General features: G+C 40.1%; 1 protein-coding gene across 3 annotated transcripts in view; it reads right to left on the reverse strand.

The window, feature by feature from the left end:
- The window catches only part of TSHR (thyroid stimulating hormone receptor), a 43,999-nt gene extending 24,419 nt beyond the window's left edge, over positions 1-19,580 (reverse strand). The window contains exons 1-3 of one of the 3 annotated variants that reach the window (XM_081320416.1): positions 19,510-19,580; positions 16,924-17,155; positions 893-964 (exon numbers count right to left, since the gene is read on the reverse strand). In XM_081320416.1, the coding sequence (XP_081176542.1) occupies positions 893-964; positions 16,924-17,102 (251 nt within the window). In that variant the 5' untranslated portion in view covers positions 17,103-17,155; positions 19,510-19,580. Of the gene's footprint in view, positions 1-892; positions 965-16,923; positions 17,574-19,509 lie in introns of those variants that run through there. The other 2 variants (XM_081320417.1, XM_081320418.1) reach the window with 2 other exon arrangements.
- Positions 19,581-19,832: the final 252 nt, after the last annotated feature.

A 19,832-nucleotide genomic window follows, 5' to 3' on the forward strand; every position in this document is an offset into this window, starting at 1 on the left:
AATAAATTTCTAACTCTCTTATTGAATATTCCAGAAAGGAGGGAAGCTATTTTACTTGAAGGGTTCAAAGCAGCCTTGGCTACAATAAATTCAATAAAAGTTGAAAGAGATTCTCCTTTATATTCTTCCAGAGCTACAGCCCAACCTCATTTACTGTATATTTGAACAGGGACAGGATCTGGTTATGTTTGTACTATGCTTATCTAGTTCTTACAGCAAAGCTGCAAGAGTGCAGGATGCTACAAGGGTTTGTTTATCAGACAGCTTGTTGTAGAGACTAATGCTGATTAAAGCTGCAATGAAGTGATTGGCTCAAAATCACCCAGTGGTTTTGGTGCCTAAGGGAGGACTAGTACCTGGGTCTCTCTGCTGTTTATCCAGCATTTTAACCACTAGATCAGGGGTAGGCAACCTCGGCTCTTTTATGACTCATGGACTTCAACTCCCAGCTAAGGTGGAAATCCTAGTGTTATGTTGTGGGTGCCACGTGTAATGACCAGGAGACAACAATCAGAGTTTACACCTTTATTGATTACAATATGGAACTGAAGAACTTCCCTCCTGTTGCCCTTTTATAGATTCCCCGCATCCCCGCATTCAGCCAACCCGCTGGCTCTATTCTCCCACCGGACAGGTGACACCCAACCTGGTGTCCGACATTTCCCACCGGACAGGTTGACCAATCAGGTCGCCTGACCACTGCCACCTGGTGTTAATGTGGCATACACAACACCTAGAACTCAGAGTTTCCCCAGTTCTAGCCTGGTGCCTTGACTAGTACAGCAAACTGACTGTCAATCATTTTTGTTTAGCCTAGAGCATTACACAACATTAAACAAGCAAGAGAGCAACTATTGCTTATTTTAAGAAAATAATGTGGATAAAAACTTACATCCTGGTGATGTTGGGTAATCTGGAGAATGCTTCACTAGGAATTCTTTTCAGGTATGTATCCATAAACCTCCTGCAGGAACAAAGATTTAAAAAAAATAATATATTTTCAAGATTATTATGCTGTTCAAATTCTTTACAGTAATGGTTTTTAAATTAGAATGGAAATAATAGCAGTGGAAAACATGGATTACATGACAGATGGATAGTTCATTAAGTTTGCTTCCTAACAAGTCTGAATTATTTTCATCAAACTTTATATGTGCATTGAATACTCAAGTAGAAATAGATTTTTTTTCCTGGAGGGTCATAAAATGATTAATAAACAACATTATAAGCAACATAACAACATTAACATCTTGCTATTGTTGGTCTGTCAATGAAATGCTCAGTCACTAACCGTGAAGAAAGAGGAGATACTGATAAATTTCTACCATCAATTGACATAAGTGAAGAAAAAATAGAATTTTTAAGGCAAGATCATAAAGTAATACAAATTTTGTATTATAATTTTTAAGGTAAGAGCATACTCCTTTTTTCAATATATTCAGTCTCCATAAAAGTGATTTTGCAGCATCTAAATATCAAAATAGGCAGAATTTTATGCCAAATGTAAGACTTTCTTTAAAAAAATTTCACTTCAGACATTGATGAAACATTATATGCAGATTCCTACATCTAAGATTTTTAGCTGATATAGCATATTATTAAATGTGTTGTTTCAATAATTTATTTTTTTTTCCTTTTAAAAATAAGCACTGATCACACTGGACAAGAGATTTTTCAAGTTTTATTGGTGATCATGATAGATCCCTTCAAATTAAGCATAAGTTGAGAATGACTATATCACACAGGAATTTTGAAAAACATGAATTAATGTTTAATAACTAATAACTACAGGTATAGTGTATCACATGTTTCTGTTTCAGAGGAGGAGAGGTCCCAGGGCTTACGAAGCGAAGGAACTAGATGAGGCTGTCGCAGGCCCAGAGGATGGGAGAGAGGCTTTTAGAGGAGATGGAGGTGGCAGCAGCAGCGTGCTCCAGGGGCGAAAAGAAGAGAGGCCCCTTTAAGGAAAAGGTGGAAGAGACAAGATCAGAAAAAGGAAAGGAGGCCAGGTTGTTGTTCAGGAATACAAGCTAATTTGAGGGCTAATCCACATAGAGCTCCATTTCCATCTCTCCTGTTTGCCATCGTTCACTCCCTAGAGACTAAAATGGACATTCTGAAACTTGAGCTGGCCACGAACAAAGCGTGTATATCGGAGGTGGTGACCCTTTGAGGGCTGTATGCAATGAAATTTCATTTTGATGTATGCCAATTGGTATACATTCAAAGTGACAATAAAGTTATTATTGTTATTGTTATTATTACTATTATTTGCTGCATGAGTTCAGAGGGCTAAAAGGGTTTTGCTGCTCATTTTCATTTGAACTCAGTGTTCTTGTTGCAGTATCCAACAATAGTCAGCCAGGATTGATTGATTCCAGTTGCTCTGATATATTTTCCCAGTGTGGGAATGTCCTTTCACCACATTCTTCATTGACTGCACCTAAACTTTTGCAAAAAAAAAAAAAGTTCAAGTATGAATGCAGAAAATGAATCTTCAGTGACATGTTGCACTTCATGGTCTTGTATGCTATAGGACAGGGGTGTCAAACTCAATTTCATTGAGGGCCGCATCAGCATTGCGGTTGCCCTCAGGGGGCCGGGTGGGTATGACCAGGGTGGGCATGGCCTACTGGGTGGGCATGGCTAGAGTGCATATGGCCTACTGGGTGGGTGTGGCCAGCTCTACATCATTCACATCAAGGGTGACTATGGGGGCCCAGGCAGGAGTGGGACAGATCTGAGGGTCTCTGGCAGAAGGAGGGTCTCTGGGCCAGGGCGAAGGCAGTGGGGGCCATTCCCTCACTGTTTCCAGGATGGCTTCACGGGCCACATGAAACCACTTTGCGGGCCGCATCTGGCCCCCAGGCCTTGTGTTTGACATGTCTGCTATAGGAAGTTTGTCAACCAGTTGAGTGTACTTTGCTGCTCTGTAGTTGCCAAGAAAATTCTCAACAACGTCCTTGGATGTTTTTCAGGCCATTTTCTCTGGTGCCACTACCAGTTCTTCAACTGGTTGTCATTGATGATGTATCTGACCTGTGGACCATCAAAAATACCTATAATTGGCATCAATTATTTTTGGAAATATCTGTCTCAAATAATGAAAACCTTCACCTTCCTTGTTCATCGCTTTCATATTTTTTTTCATCAGTCCGAGTTTTATGTGAAGTAGAGGCAAAAATATCATTCTTGGTCATCAAGTGATTCAATATGAGCCTTGGTGGAGCAGTGGGCTAATGCCTCCTTAAGTAACACCAGCTGCCTGCAATTAGTGCAGGTTCGAGTCCCACCAGGCTCAAGGTTGACTCAGCCTTCCATCCTTCCGAGGTAGGTAAAATGAAGACCCAGACTGTTGGGGGCAATTAAGCTGACTTTGTAACAATGCCGCTTGGGGGGGGGGCGAAAGTCCTAATAAGCAGGCATATACATAGAATGAAGGCTATTGCTAAGCACATTGATTTGTGCTTTAGATTGTAAGCCGCCCTGAGTCTTCGGAAGGGCGGGATATAAATAGGATTTTTTTTAAAAAATGCCCTGACTGTATGACTGCACTCTACAAAGCTTACATATAAGAAGCACTTGCAAAAACAGATTTCTATAAAACAATACATGATAGGTTAAATTACAGGTTATTTTCTTGATTAGCAGTCAAAACTTTATAAGATACACCCAAAAGTGTTCAGGAAGCAAATTTTTTGTTGCCTAGTGTTATTATGCATTACAATATAAACTTCCAGAAACAGTGACTTTTCGTAGTATGCTATTTGTTCTATGGGCAATCCTCCCTCGAGTTTTCCTTCAGATGAGGATTAATGCAAAAACTCTTAAATTTAAATATTTTCCCATCAGTGTTTTATCAATCTAAATCATACCATAGTCACCCTACTGCTGTTTTCTCTTTCTCAAGTAAGGTAATGATTGCAAAAACAAAATGCTAGAGCTGTTGCTGTAATCATATCTGAAGCTCATCCCAGCTCCTAGGAATCACAGAGCTCTGCTATAAAATATAGGATTGAAGTATTGATGTGTACTAAATGGTTGTCAGTAATGATTTAAGAAAGTTTATTGGTGTATATCTTTGCACATTATTGCATATTACACACGCTCACATTCTGTGGAAGTCATTCTTTGAATACTGAAAGTAATGTAATCAAATCAATACCACCCATACATCAAACAGGGAGGTAAAGGTAAAGTAAAGTTTCCCCCGCACATGCGTGCTAGTCATTTCCAACTCTAGGGGCCGGTGCTCATCTCCGTTTCAAAGCCGAAGAGCCAGCGCTTGTCCGAGGACGTCTCCGTGGTCATGTGGCCGGCATGACTAGACGCCAAAGGCGCACGGAACGCTGTTACCTTCCCACCGTAGTGGTCCCTATTTTTCTACTTGCATTTTTATGTGCTTTCGAACTGCTAGGTTGGCAGAAGCTGGGACAAGTAACAGGCGCTCACTCTGTTACGCGGCACTCGGGATTCGACCCGCCAAACTGCCGACCTTCTGATCGACAAGCTCAGCGTCCTAACCCACTGAGCCACTGAGCGTCCTAACCCACTGAGCGTCCTAACCCACTCAGCGTCCTAACCCACTGAGCAGATCACAAAAAGCTGATGTGGGGGGGGAATGATAGAGAGAAATCTGAAAAATCAATAATAAGAGGGAATCGGATACGTTAGAAAAGAATTATCTGCATTTTTTGCAGTTTTGATTTTTAATTACTGTAAACACAATTCTATACACGCTCTCTCTCTCTCTCTCCTTCTATTCAATCATGTGTAATTCTCTGAGACGGCCTGGAGAAATCTCTTCAACTTTCTTTCTTTTCTTCAAGGTTTTTCATTAGTGGATTTTCATTGCAAGAAAGTGAGTGGCCCAAGGACACCCATCTTACTTTATGTCTATTGTGGGTCCAAAGCTCACAATCTCCATAACAAACACACCAATGTGACTCTGGTGTGAATTCTCGAAATCACTCAAATAACAGCTCAAGCCTATATCTATTATAAATTGTTTTTTTAAAGTTGTTTGCAATGCTTCAGATTACAGCTGTCATGGTATTTCTCCTGTTGTATCAGTCTCTTATGGATATTCCAGGTCTCTGGAATGAATTCAGAAAAAGACATTCAATCCTCTATGATTAGCAGAGAAGAGTGAGTTTCAGGCAAAATCCTATTAATTTTACTCTTATAAAATAAAGAGTAAAAGCTTTTACTCTCTTTCACAAATTCTTTCTAGAGAATCTTAGTTTTAACAAAAATACATGTGGTCTAAAAATCAATTGTTTTAAAGAAGTGTACAGTATTCCAGTTATTCTTAAAAATTTCACAATTATTAATATTGTAGTGGATTTTATACTAGCTGTTTACAAAGAGGTTTGTCTTAGGTTATTTAAGTCAAATATTCCAGATCTTCCCTGTGCCAAAACTGGATATAGTTAATAGAAAATTATTCGTATCAGCTAATAAATTAAAATGATAGAATAGAATAGAATAGAATAGAATAGAATAGAATAGAATAGAATAGAATAGAATAGAATAGAATAGAATAGAATAGAATAGAATAGAATAGAATAGAATAGAATAGAATAGAATAACAGAGTTGGAAGGGACCGTGGAGGTCTTCTAGTCCAGTCCCACGCTCAAGCAGGAGAACCTATAGCCTATAACCTATAACCAATAATAGCATATAAATAATGGAGCCATCTCTGCTTATGGTTTATAACCCAATTTAATCCGAATAAAGCTATAGTCCTGCCTCAAAGATTCTGAGATATTGTGCATATTCCTCTCAATAGACAGAAAGGAAGAAGAAGAAAAAACATTCTTTGTTGTAGCTACAGAAATTTCTAGTCCTAGAAGTTGGAGATCTAGAACAGCCTGCCCTACTTACTGCAGGTATCGACTAGTTAGGCATGAATCATGCAACATTTTTTCCAGGGAAAATTTGACTAAAAATATTTGGTAGCTATTTATTTCTATTCCTAAATCATTTAGGAACAGAAATGTTCATTCATGAAGAATCCATGAAATATCCCACCCACTTGAAACATCTCTGTCTTCCATAAATAACATTACCAAATCATCTTAATTAGAACAGGATTACATACAGAGTTTCAAAAATGAATAGTGGCTAAGTATTGCTTAACAAAGTGGTTTACTTACTGTATATGGCACTCCCCGCCCCCCCCCCCCACACATATTGCAGTTCTTTAATGTTCACTAGGAATAAGTAGCACAGAACTCATTAAGGATTGTGTTTGAGTGGAAACACAAGGCTGAACATTTCCTGCACATCTCTAATTTCCAACAAATTCTGAACAAATTTCTCTACAGAAGATGCAGAGAATTTGTTGAAAGATAGTATTTTCCTCAAATCCGTTAAATATATTTGCACTTGTATTTTGCAGTTCAGTTCACCAAAACTTCCTGACATAATTATTGCTATCTTGATCTCTTTTTACCATGCACTATACTAACCAAATAAATATACTAACCAAATCAATATTACCAAAAAGATTGTATCACTTTTTTGTCCTCTACATGTATTTCAACTCTTTTCTTGTGAAATTTCTCCTTAGCCTGACACAACAGATTCTTGCCACGATACTCTACTACACAACTGTTTGGTTATTAACAGATTTCATACAGATTCTAGATAGCTGTTGCTTTTCAAAACTGAGTAATACAGATAACACAGTGGCATCCTTAAAATGCACTGGGAGTCTGCAACATAACTTTATTAATGAAGTTGTGAAGATAATGCAATGCAAATAGTCCAAGGGGTCATGCTCCTCCTGGAAATTACATTCCACTGATGGACCTGGGATATCACACCCTCTCTCATATGTACAAACACCCCTTAAATGTACATCCATACCCAGTATATCCCAACATTCACACACATCTTCATATCACCCTTTCTTCAATCCCGTCTTTCTTCCTCTCTCTGGTACTTTTTATTAAAGACCATGGGATACTTTTCAAGCTAAGGAGAACTCAGTGGGAATTCTGTGGGAACAGCTGCTGCAGGTGAAAAATCTCCTTCTTGCCTAGCTGATATTGCTATGAAAATCACAGCGATTTCAGGCAGGAAAGCAGGAGAACCAGCTTCTAAAGAACCAGCTTTCTTGGGAGAAGCAGGGAGGGATGCATAACTGGGGAGGAAAAGCTTTGGATTAGATGGCAATGCCAGGTATGCCGGATCATGCCTAGGGCCACCATTTCTCCATCAATACAATAAATAATTCACATATTAAGCAAATATGCTTACATCAAGGATTTTTAACTTTCAGAAAATTGCAGTGAAAGAGAGGAAGTTTCATGTACACGTACTATAAGCTTAATTCCCATGAAACTACCGAGCAAATAATTTTTTAAAGTTGCTCAGCATCATTTTATAGAACATTTGTGAATGTAAGAAGTTTGGAAGGATTGAGAAAGAGCTGGTTGCATGACCAAAAGAGTTTGCCATTTCAGGATTTCAATTTAGGGCTCCATCTCATGGCTTTCTGAGTTTCTGAATTTTACTTACTGAATTTCTGGAAGCCCATCTGATCTTTCCATCAGCTCAAAAGGAAAAGAAACATCAAGGGAAATCAATCAAATCACAAAGCATTAGAACTGAAGGGTCAGGGTTAGACTATATCCAGCCTGCAGTAATCAGTGGGTAATTTATTTTTTTTAAGTAGAAATGCCAGTGGACCTAAGTACCCAATTCAAGAAGTAGGTGGAGGATAGGAATCGTCATGCTTTGAAGAATAGCTAAAATTTAGTTTAACAGATTTGTGCACCAATATGACACAAAGTATCCATTATCCATTCCATCACAGAATCCTTTTTTCTGTTACATCTGACCCTGACATGTTATCCTTACATGAGCCACATGAGCATGTGGAAAGATAAAGGGAAAGTTCACAGCTCCCTAGATTTTATCACAGTATTAATCAGATGATCCATTAAAACAGAATGAAGGAGATAAAAAGAGAATCAAGTCTTCTATAATATCAACCCACTGAATATATACCGAATATAAGCATTAGAAAAATAAGAAACATTGCAGTTTGTTTCTTTCGCTTGATAACAACCAAATAGACTAATTAGTTCATACATCACTTCTTTTGATTCACTGAAGTATTTCATGGTTTCCAGAACCCCAAGATGGTTACAATGTATACTTCATTAAAAAGAGAACAAAAATCTATATGTTGATGTTTATGTCAAAATATAGAGTCAGATTCAGGACCTTATTATAATAAAGGCAGAACAGAAGCACATTTAACTTTAAATATATTTTTAACTTTAAATATATTTTTTCCAACAACCTGTATACTTCACTCTTCACATCATTTATAATTTGATTTGCTGTACAATTTAGTTTTAGTTTAGTTTTATTTAATTTATATACCGCCCTTCTCCCTAGGGACTCAGGGCGGTTCACAGGGCATATATAAATTACGATACAAAAGTTAAAATAAGATTAAACCAATGCCCAAATAAAAACAATAATACAATAATAAAAACAACAATTTTAAAAGCCCATATTCCCCCTTCAGGCCAGACCAGCTAATTCGAATAAGTGGGTCTTCAGGCCGCGACGGAAGGTTCGGAGGTCTAATGTCATCCGGAGCTCCACCGGCAGTTGATTCCATAGTGCCGGAGCGCCCACAGAGAAGGCTCTCCCCCTGGGGGCCACCAGTCGGCATTCCCTTACCGGAGGCACCCTGAGGAGGCCCTCTCTGTGGGAACGCACAGGGCGGAGGGGAGTTGACGCCGGCAGCAGGTGGTCCCTGAGGTAACCCGGACCCATGCCATGTAAGGACTTAAAGATCATAACCAAGACCTTGAACCTCACCCGGAAGACAACTGGTAACCAATGCAGCTCGCGGAGCAAAGGTGTAACATGGGAGTACCGGGAAACTCCCAAGACAACTCTCGCGGCCGCATTCTGTACCAGTTGGAGCCTCCGAGTGGTCTTCAAGGGAAGCCCCATGTAGAGAGCATTACAGTAGTCAAGACGAGAGGTCACGAGCGCATGAGTGACCGTGCACAGGGCATCCCGGTCCAGATAGGGCCGCAGCTGGCGCACCAGGCGAACCTGGGCGAAAGCCCCCCTAGTCACGGCCACTATATGGTCTTCCAGGGTAAGCCGTGAATCTAGGAGGACTCCCAAGTTGCGAGCCCTATCCACGGGGGGTAAGAGCTCACCCCCCATAGAAAGAGATGGAACATTTTGAATGTCCCGGGATGCCGGAATGCACAGCCACTCAGTCTTGTCAGGGTTGAGTTGAAGTCTGTTCCTCCCCATCCAGACCCGAACCGCCTCCAGGCAACGGGACATCACAGCGAGGGCATCACTGGGGTGGTTTGGGGTCGAAAAGAAAAGTTGGGTATCATCGGCATATTGATGATACCCAACTCCAAAACCACGAATGATCTCACCCAGCGGTTTCATGTAGATGTTGAACAGGAGAGGCGAGAGAACCGACCCCTGAGGAACTCCACAAACGAGAGACCTAGGGGCCGATCTCTGCCCCCCTGCCAACACCGACTGCGAGCGTCCCAGGAGATAGGAGGAGAACCACTGAAGAACTGTGCCTCCCACTCCCAATCCCCTGAGACGCCGCAGCAAGATACCATGGTCGATGGTATCGAAAGCCGCCGAGAGGTCTAATAGGACTAGGACAGAGGAATATCCCCTGTCCCGCGCCCTCCAGAGATCATTCACCAGAGCGACCAATGCCGTCTCCGTGCTGTACCCGGGCCTGAAACCCGATTGGTAGGGGTCCAGAAAATCCGCTTCATCCAGGACCAGAGGGAGCTGATGCGCCACCACACTCTCAACAACCTTCGCAAGAAAGCGAAGGTTGGAGACTGGACGAAAGTTGTTCAATACAGCTGGGTCCAAGGCAGGCTTCTTGAGGAGAGGTCTCACCACCGCCTCCTTCAAGACGGTGGGGAAATAACCCTCACTCAAGGAAGCAGATATAACCGCCTGGAGCCAGCCTCGTGTCCTCTCCCTGGCTGCATAAACCAGCCAGGAAGGGCACGGGTCCAACAAACATGTGGAGGAGCTCAGCCTCCCCATAATCCTGTCTACTTCATCAGGGGTCACAGAATCAAACTCTTCCCAGGTAACATTGACAAGACCGCCCGTGTCCTGATCGCCTGACTCTGCCCAGTTGGAGTCCAAACCGGTCCGAATCCGAGCGATTTTATCCGACAGATGTTGACCAAATTCCTCGGCACGACCCTGCAAGGGATCCTCCCTCACCTCCTGATTAAGAAGTGAGCGAGTCACCCTAAACAGGGCGGCCGGGCGATTATCTGCGGACGCGATGAGGGTGGAGAAGTAATTACACCTCGCCACCCTCATCGCTGCGAGATAAGACCTAATATAGGTTCTTAACCGCAACCGGTCGGGTTCGGATCGGCTAGACCTCCAACGACTCTCTAGGCCCCGTTTCCGACGCTTCATCTCCCGGAGCTCCGTGGAGAACCATGGAGCTCGCTGGGATCTGCACCGGGTCAGGGGCCGCAAGGGTACAACCCGGTCAAGTGCCTCAGTGGCTGCCCTTTCCCAGGCTTCCACTAAGGCATCCGCCGAGCTGTGAGCAATGGAGTCAGGTGGGGACCCCAGCGCCGCTTGGAATCTATCAGGATCCATTAGGCGTCTGGGGCGGTACCATCTAATCGGCTCCGTACCCCCACGGCGGGGGGTGGCAAAGCGGAAGACCAGCCGCAGGAGATGATGATCGGTCCATGACAGGGGCATAATAAATGGAGAGCCCCCACCAAGATCATCCAACCACCGTCTAGATAAAAAAATCAGGTCAAGGGTGTGGCCTCCCTCATGAGTTGGTTCAGAAATTACTTGCGTCAGGTCCATGGCCGTCATGGAAGCCATGAACTCCCGAGCTAGCTCAGATGAACCTCCCAGGGATGGTAGATTGAAGTCTCCCAAAACTATAAGTTTGGGAAACTCAACCACCAACCCCGAGAGGATATCGAGCAGCTCGGGCAGGGCTGCCGCTGCGCGACTAGGTGAAATGTACACCAGCAGCAAGCCCAACTGCACCCCAGAACCAAATCTCACAAAGAGAGACTCACACCCGACTATCTGAGAAACGGTGGTCTCCCGCGGACATAAGGTCTCCCTAATAGTGACCGCCACTCCCCCACCCCTACCATGAGCTCGTGGCCGGTGTAGCACCCGGAAGCCTGGTGGGCAGAGGTCAACCAAAGGGACCCCACCTTCTGGGCCCAACCAAGTCTCCGTGATGCAAGCCAGGTCCGCATGCTCACCCTCAACTAAATCCCTGACGAGGGGAGCTTTAGTTAACCACGGACCTGGCATTCAGGTACACCAGCCGGAGCTCAGGAGGCTGCACATCCTCGCTCCCAGGACCTCGGGGAAGAAGCAGAGGGTCGGAGCGCCTCACCGCTTGCAAGTAGCGGAGACGGCCCTCCCGGTAGCGATACGGCCCCCTGTCTATCCGCCTGCTGCCATTCCCCGTCGTGGGAATTGATAGATACAATGATGTATAATGTATAATGTATTATGTATAATGATACATAAAGAAGACTAGATATGAATATTCAGCAGTTCAATTTGTTTTGACTGTGGTATAATAGTTTTTTTGTCTTTCTGTTCAGATTTTAACCTTTATAATATTGGCATATTATTACACTATTTTTAGCACTGTCTATGGCTGGGCTTAACACTGTATCTGCAGTAGCACTTTCTATAAATCCAATTGAAAACAAAAAAAATTGCTTACAATGGCATATGACGACATGTAAATGTTAAGAGATTATATATATATATATATATATATATATATATATATATATATATATATATATATATGTATGTATGTATGTATGTATATATATATATATATATATATATATATATATGTATGTATGTATGTATGTGTATATATATATATATATATATATATATATATATATATATATATATATATATATATATATATATATATATATATATATATATATATATATATATATATATATATATATATATATATATATATATATATATATATATATATATATATATATATATATATATATATATATATATATATATATATATATATATACCTTTTAAAGATTCTGCTGAGTATAATAACATCCTTAGTTGCATCCAGTGCTTTTTTTGTAAAAGAAAAAGGTGCCGGAACTCACACATGTCATACAACCCGCCTTGCCTATCCTACAAGGTTCCATCCAAAAAAAGGTGCCAGAACTCCGTTCTGAGCGTTCTATGAGAAAAAAAGCCCTGGTTGCATCTATAATGTAGTTTTAATATTAGTCTTCTAGCACCAATGGACTGCAAGCTTCAAAAGAAAACCATTCCTACAACCTACATTTCTGTGATTCAGTCTCTGACAACAACCTGTCCCACAGAGATTCTTATTATCCAATTTATTTTTATAAATATAGATATACAGAGATAGAAAATGAAGGCATCTATTTTTAAAGCCATAGCACAGATCACTCCAGGGACCTGAGACATGATATGACTGGAGCAGTGGGAGCAGTGAAACTTCAGAAATCCTATTCTTGCACTGCACACACAGCAATAAAACTGAGAAAATTGGTAAGCGATAAAACAGAGCTTTCAGTTCTGTAGATTTTGGCAAATCACTCCAACGTCACCTCCCTATCTTGTGATCCTTGACTAATTTTGAAACTTGAAAAAAACAGTTGAAAGAGATTTATTCCACTTGCTCGATCCAACCAAGTATCAGTAGTTTACATCTGATTAATTTGCTCAGCCAGAGTCAAGTCTTGGATATTATCTTATTATTCATTTTGCAGATACTAGCCAGCAAAGCCTTCAAATTCAAGGAGTAATTACCAAGTAGTCAATTAATAACAATAGTAACTTACTAATTGACTTTTACTACTACTAATTGACTATCAGTCACTTACTAATTGACTACTAAGTCTGGCAACACAGATGACTAGAGTCTGCTACACTGTTGACATACAGAACAGGACGGTTAATTGCAGGCGGAATTAGTGATTCCAATCAATGGAGCCAATCAAAGTGAAGCCAATAGTCACAAGAGGGTAAAGCAAAGGTGTGTGATCTCTAATTGATACAGAAAAACAAAGCACACCTACAACCTGCATTTCTGTGATTAAGTCTCCTGCAACAACCTGTCCCCATAGGGATGGTAAACCAAATACTAATCCTCTACTTTCAACAGTTCATTTAGTGACTGTTCAAAGTTACAACGGCACTGAAAAAGTGATTTATGACTGTTTTTCACACTTATGACCATTGCAGCATCCCTATGGTCAAGTGACCAAAATCCAGATGCTTGGCAAATGACTCATATTTATGATGGTTACAGGGTCAGTCATGTGATCACTTTTTGCGACCTTCTGACAAGCAAAGTCAATGAAGGAAGTCAGGTTCACTTAACAACCATGTTACTAACTTGACAACTGCAATGATTCACTTAGCGACCATAGCAAGAAAGGTCATAAAATGGGACAAAATTCACTTAACAGTTGCCTCGCTTAGCAACAGAAATTTTGGGCTCAATTGTGGTCGTAAATCAAGGACTATCCGTAACTGTAAAAAGTGCTGTTCTTCCCCCAAGGTTGATATTTACAGTTATATCCCTTCTTAATTTAGTCTATAGAACAATGAAAGGACATCTTAAATCTTTACCTATGTTGAGACCACTATTATCAGAAATTACAAAAGATCAGCACTTTTTTTAAAAAAAAAATGTATGCTTAAACATACATAACCATAAAGGGTAAAAAAAATCAGTAGTATTGAAATGAAATCAAAATCCATAGGGAAAGAAGTAAACCATCCATATAAATCAATTGAAATAAAAAAATCCTAATTTCCAAGCTTCCATTTTTCAGTAAGTCTGAGTCTTGGCAGGCGGCTTCTCAGATCATTCACATTCCAGCCAGCATTTGAGCCTGAGCACATGGTCACATGGATAAAACCAAGGGGGTTGAGCACTGGTGGGATTCAGCCAGTTCAGACTGGTTTGCAAGAACCGGTACCTAATTTATTTTGAGTTTGGAGAACTGGCCCAGAACTGGCCAGAGTAGCATGCATTCATGTGCCTCCAATCCCTTCCTTGCTGCAATCTGGCTTTGCAGCAAGCAAGGCAGTTGGATGCACGTGAATGCATGCTAGTCTGGCGCCTCAAAATAAAAAATCGGATTTTTCCCCCTGCTCCTGACAGTGAAAATCCTCCACCTTACGTGAGACCGCCAAACTTTTTAAACTTCCTTTAACGTTTACTTGCTGCAGAATCCAAATCCTTCCCATTCTGCTACATCAAATAAAACAGTCTGGCAAGAAGCGATATGGAAATATCTTAAATAACAGTTTTATGGTTTTTTTTGTCAAGTATTATTTACCGGTAATATTTTTTCATTAATATTTTAAAACTTTCTTATAACAACCTAGTTCTGTGTACCTCTTTTTATTGTTCTTATTTAAGTATTAAAATGCATTAAATAATAAACTACCTTCTGGCATATCATTTTTTTATACTTAAAACGGTCATTAGGGCAGAGAACTGGTTGTTAAATTATTTGAATCCCACCACTGGTTTTGACCTATAAGCATAGATAGGTCCTCCTCCACCCTTCCTCCCTCCCTTGGAAGGAAAAAGACTGCTTTCTTTAAGTTAGAGACAGATGCTGCTGGATTGAGGCAGGAAAGGAGTGCCACAGCCTCAGCACTAACCGGTTGGAATTTCCAGGGAGAAAGGAAAATTTAGACAGAAATTAGTTTCCAAAAGCCTTGTTTATTTCTGTAGAAAGAGGTAAATGTGTTTAGTCAGGCATCTGTGCTAGACTTTTGATTTATTTTGCTGTGTACGTTAAAAGCCACCTTCTCTCAGGTTCCTGTTTCTCTGGATACTTAAGCTTGGAGGAAGGTTGCACCGAGTTCAAGTTTTACTTTTTCTCAATGAAGTTCTTGACAGCTGATGTATTTTGAAAGTGTGTATTTAACTGTACAGTGCAATTGGTGTTTTTAATAATAGAATGTTTCTTAAATTTTAGGCTTTTGTGAAGTGTTTTGTATTGTTATGCCACCCACAATCATGTTTTGTCAGACGGGCAGCTATATGGTAATTAAATAAAGCCAGATCCTGAATGAAGTTTCTAATTATAATGATCAGTCAGGAGATATTTTTTATAAATCTTTTTTTTAAAATTCACTTTTAAAAAAATAAAATTTGATTTTATTCATTCTTGCGAGACTGATTTATTTCCCAATAGGGAAAGAAAAGGTTAAAATCAGTAGTCACATGCTTTAATGTTATGCCAGGTGGTTTCGTTACAGGTCTTGAAACTTTATTTCCATTTTCCTTTTTTATTAGCCAGATTATGGTGGTCCACTCTCTCCCATACATCAGAGTGAAAAGGCATCTCCAGGAACATAACTGAGAGGAATAATTGTGAAGCAGCTGAAGCCAGGGAGGAAGTCAAGGCCGGTAAAAGTCTTCCAGGAGGGCTTCAGGAAGATAAGATTTCAGACTTCTAGAAGCCATGTTCTTCTAGGTAAAGGTAAAGGTTCCCCGGCACATGTGTGCTAGTCGTTTCCAACTCTAGGGTCCAATGCTCATCTCCGTTTCAAAGCCGAAGAGCCAGCGCTTGTCCGAGGACGTCTCCGTGGTCATGTGGCCGGCATGACTAGACGCCAAAGGCGCACAGAACGCTGTTACCTTCCCACCGTAGTGGTCCCTATTTTTCTACTTGCATTTTTACGTGCTTTTGAACTGCTAGGTTGGCAGAAGCTGGGACGAGTAACAGGCGCTCACTCTGTTACACGGCACTCGGGATTTGACCCGCCAAACTGCCGACCTTCAGATCGACAAGCTCAGCGTACTAACCCACTGAGCCACCGCGTCCCTGTGTTCTTCTACCAACACATAAAGAGCTCATATATTTCATGTTTTGTTTTGTTTTGCATATATGAACAATATTTATAGATTGACTGAGATTGATATTGGTCAATTTTATCTGAATTTGAATTCATAGTTTTGAGCTGTGAAATAATCTTCTTTTAGTGCAAATTTTTCAAGCTGGAACCTTAGTAAAAAAAAATCTCTTATCCCTATCGGGGGCGTATGTCTTCCTCAGTCTTGGGTTCTCTACCAGAGGCCTTGGAGTTGAAGGTTCTGTGTGATATCTCAGCTATTCCTGGTACTGCACTTTTATGAACAGAGAGCTTTGATGTTGTTCCTGGGATCTGTTGGGAGCCACTTTCTCAGTTTACAAGTCACAGCCCCAAGTTTTCCCACCACCACCACGAACACTTTGACCTTTACTTTCCATGTCCTCTCTTCTGCCCTGATGCTTCTCCAGCTTCTCATACTCCTTCCTGGGCTTCCAAAGTTAATTTGAAATTGCAATCAAAACTCTCAATAGATAGGGACCAGTGAGCCCAATGAGCATTCTCGTATTTTCATTAGGGCTAAGAGCTTAGACTCTCTTGGAAAATATGAAGCATTGTCTGTAACCCATGAAAGCAGCAGCATTTATGGAGGTGCATACAAGTTCTAGGTTCTTATTCCCACATTTCACTGTCTGCTTCAAGCTGGCAACTTGCACTGGCTTTAAAATTGAGATGGTGGAGAAGGGATCAATCAGAAAACAAAACAAAGAAGAAAAGATTAACTTCAATGGGATCAAGATCTGGATTGGGAACACTGACATAACTGTTGGTAGACAAAAAGCATGACCGGTTACATGCAACTGATTAAAATTATGCTAAAATTCATAGGTAGCTTAACTTGATGCCTGCTGAAAATTGCAGCAGCCTTAAAATATGGGTCAACAAATCTTGTTTAATACATTCATTAGGCTGGCTTCATACTATGCCGAGTATTGCAATCATGTACTCACAATGTCTGTGTGCTCTGTGGGAATGTAGGGATGAAACTGATCTCCATACAAGTTATTTTATAGTGTCCCCAGTCAGAACAATCACACAAGGATGAAGGGCACACTTCTGTGCCTTGACTTCTCTGGCCCATTTCCAGCAGAAGCAGCAGCAGCTGAAGGAACTTGAGTGGCCACAGCATTTTCTTCTTTCTACTGCTGCAGCAGCTTCATTATCTTATGTAATCTTTTGCAACTGAAAGAAGAGAGGGGCTAATTAAGTTCCTTTTCCTGAAAACAGAAGAAAGCTGGAATAGTAGAGAAATATCCCCTTCACCTAATTATTTCCCACTTTCCCTAAAAACAAAAATAGAAAAAAGCAAAAAAGCTATGTACAAAAATACAGTATGTTATACAATGAGCCGTCAAAACCATGCTGTTTCTTTATTAATTTCAATATGTCTTCATATCAAATGGATATAAAAATAATAAAAAAATATGCCCAAACATTCCAGAGTAAGGTCTGGGTCACCCAAAATAGCACAGTAAGTTTCAACTAGTGGCTTTTGGGAAGCATGTTCCACTTTAATCAATTAAGGACCAGAATGCTGAACAAATCTTCTGTATGTTGTATTAAAAATACTCATACTGCCCAACTATGACTTGAACATTTTCTTTTTTAAACAGTGTGTCTCTTTTGGCACATCTCCCACAAATCTGATCTGAAAGACTTGTTTTTTCAAGAATAAAAAGGGGACGTCAGAATTACAGTATTACATTGTCCATACCTGTATTGATTTGAGATATTATGACATCAGCCATTGAAAACTTATCATATACATAATCAAACAGTTAGAAACTATATAAAGAATACTTGGGATTGTGGATTAAATCCTTTGCTTTGGAAGAAGAAAGCTGATTGACAAATCAATCTGATTGCAAATTAAACAATGCAATAATTTATTTTCAAATATTTTGCAAAACTGAAGCAAGCATTATTTATTTTCAAATTCAAGGCTTTCAGTATTTGATAATCTAAGAAATTCTGAACATTTGAAAATGGCATGGATTGTACCATTTTGAGGAAAAGTGATATATGAAAGGATAATGAAATATAAAACAGAGATCTAAGCTGGTTTGAATATGTGCAGATAAAACATCTAACAACATTGTTAGCAGCATTAGAATAGAACAAAAAAACTATATTCAAAGATGCAGTTGTTTAGAATAAAGCATAAATTTCCAAAATATATAAATAACTATAAACAATTTAAAATTTTATTTGCAAGTTAAAGAAATAAATTATTGAGCGACCTAATTAGTTGTTTAAGCACTTCTGAAAACCAGAAATATTTCTGGAAAGAAAGTCAATTATCAATTTTCTGTATGAAAATTACTATATAGATATTGAATAAATAAATAATATAGGAATGAATACTAAGAGATGAGAGATGTGGGATTTCCAATGAAATAAAAACAATGAATATAAATTATCAATCTACTGAAGATATAAATCTCAGATGGACTTTCCAATTCACTTATAGTGGACATTTCCAAAAATAAAGAATATATTTTGTGATAAATATAAAATTGGATTTTATCATTTTTGAACTAATACTAGATCATGAAACTTCAACATATGGAAACAATTTCTTATATGCCTCTTGTATCTAGAATGACCTTAAAAAGGGAGAATATAACATTTTGAAAATTGCTCAGCTTTTTTAATTTATTCATTATTTGTAAAAACAATCACATTTGTTGGCAATAAAAAGAGAAAAAAAACTGAACATTTTTAATTAGAAACACTATCTTAAATTTTAAAAAAAGGATATGAGTGTAACTTTTTACATTTATAGAGCAGTCCCAAACAATTTCATTTAACTCGTATTACTGAACTGTAAGATTTAAACATAGGTTTGCCACCAAAAGTTATTATTGCATATATAATTTGCATTTCAATGTTAGCAATAATCGGGGGGGGGGAATTCTATATTTTTTCCAAACACAGTTGAGAATGTCAACATTCTTCCCCAATGTATAATACCATCTATCCTATTTTGGCTAGAAATTTTGAAAATGGCATCTTGTATTTGAACAGACCTCATCAAAAATTAAGTTCAATCAGACATATCGCAGCAAGAAATACTCAGAGGCACCTTTTTCTTTCTCCTTATTAAGACTTGCAAACAGCATTCATGCTTACATAACTGTTGGGACGGTCATTAGATGAAACTTCCTGCCCTTGGGGAGATGAAATTGTGAGGACACCTGCCAGGCTGAACTTCCTCTTGCTGCATCTGGGCCCTCTGAAACCACCCTGCTGAAACCACACACACACACACACACACACACAAACTTGCCAGCCTTCAGGAGCTCTACTTTTAAGGGGCAAGAACCTCCCCCAATTTCTCCATCCCTTTAGATCAATGTTTCTCAGTCTTGGTAACTATAAGATGTGTGGACTTCAACTCCCAAAATTCCCCAGTAAGTACAGTGGAGGAGGAATTCTGGGAGTTGAAGTCCACACAACTTAAAGTTGCCAAAGTTGAGAAACCCTGGGTGCACCATCCTGAACACAGCAATTACCAGAAGTTTATTGATTCTCACCGTGACTCGCAACTCAGTGAAGTTGGTCGCTGTCAAGGAGGATGAAGTCCTTTCTCGTCCTCTTCTCCCGCCCAGCGCCTTCTGAACACCCGGCGAGAAGCTGCGGAGAACCCTCCAAAGTCCCATCAGGAATGGACAGCAACGCGCAACTTGCCCGAGCGGCAGGTAGAGAAGGCTCTCCGCTCCGCACTCCGTAGCAACATCAGTGCCAGCAGCGTCTTCAAGGCTGGCGGTCGGTTGCCATCTAGTGGCGACCTGGCCAGATCGCACCGAGTCGAAAGCTTTCCGCCAAGAAATATGTGTTAAAATATAGGCTTACCGGT

This window comes from Vipera berus (assembly GCF_964194415.1).
Source record: "Vipera berus genome assembly, chromosome: 1".
Classification (NCBI taxonomy): Eukaryota; Metazoa; Chordata; class Lepidosauria; order Squamata; family Viperidae; genus Vipera; species Vipera berus.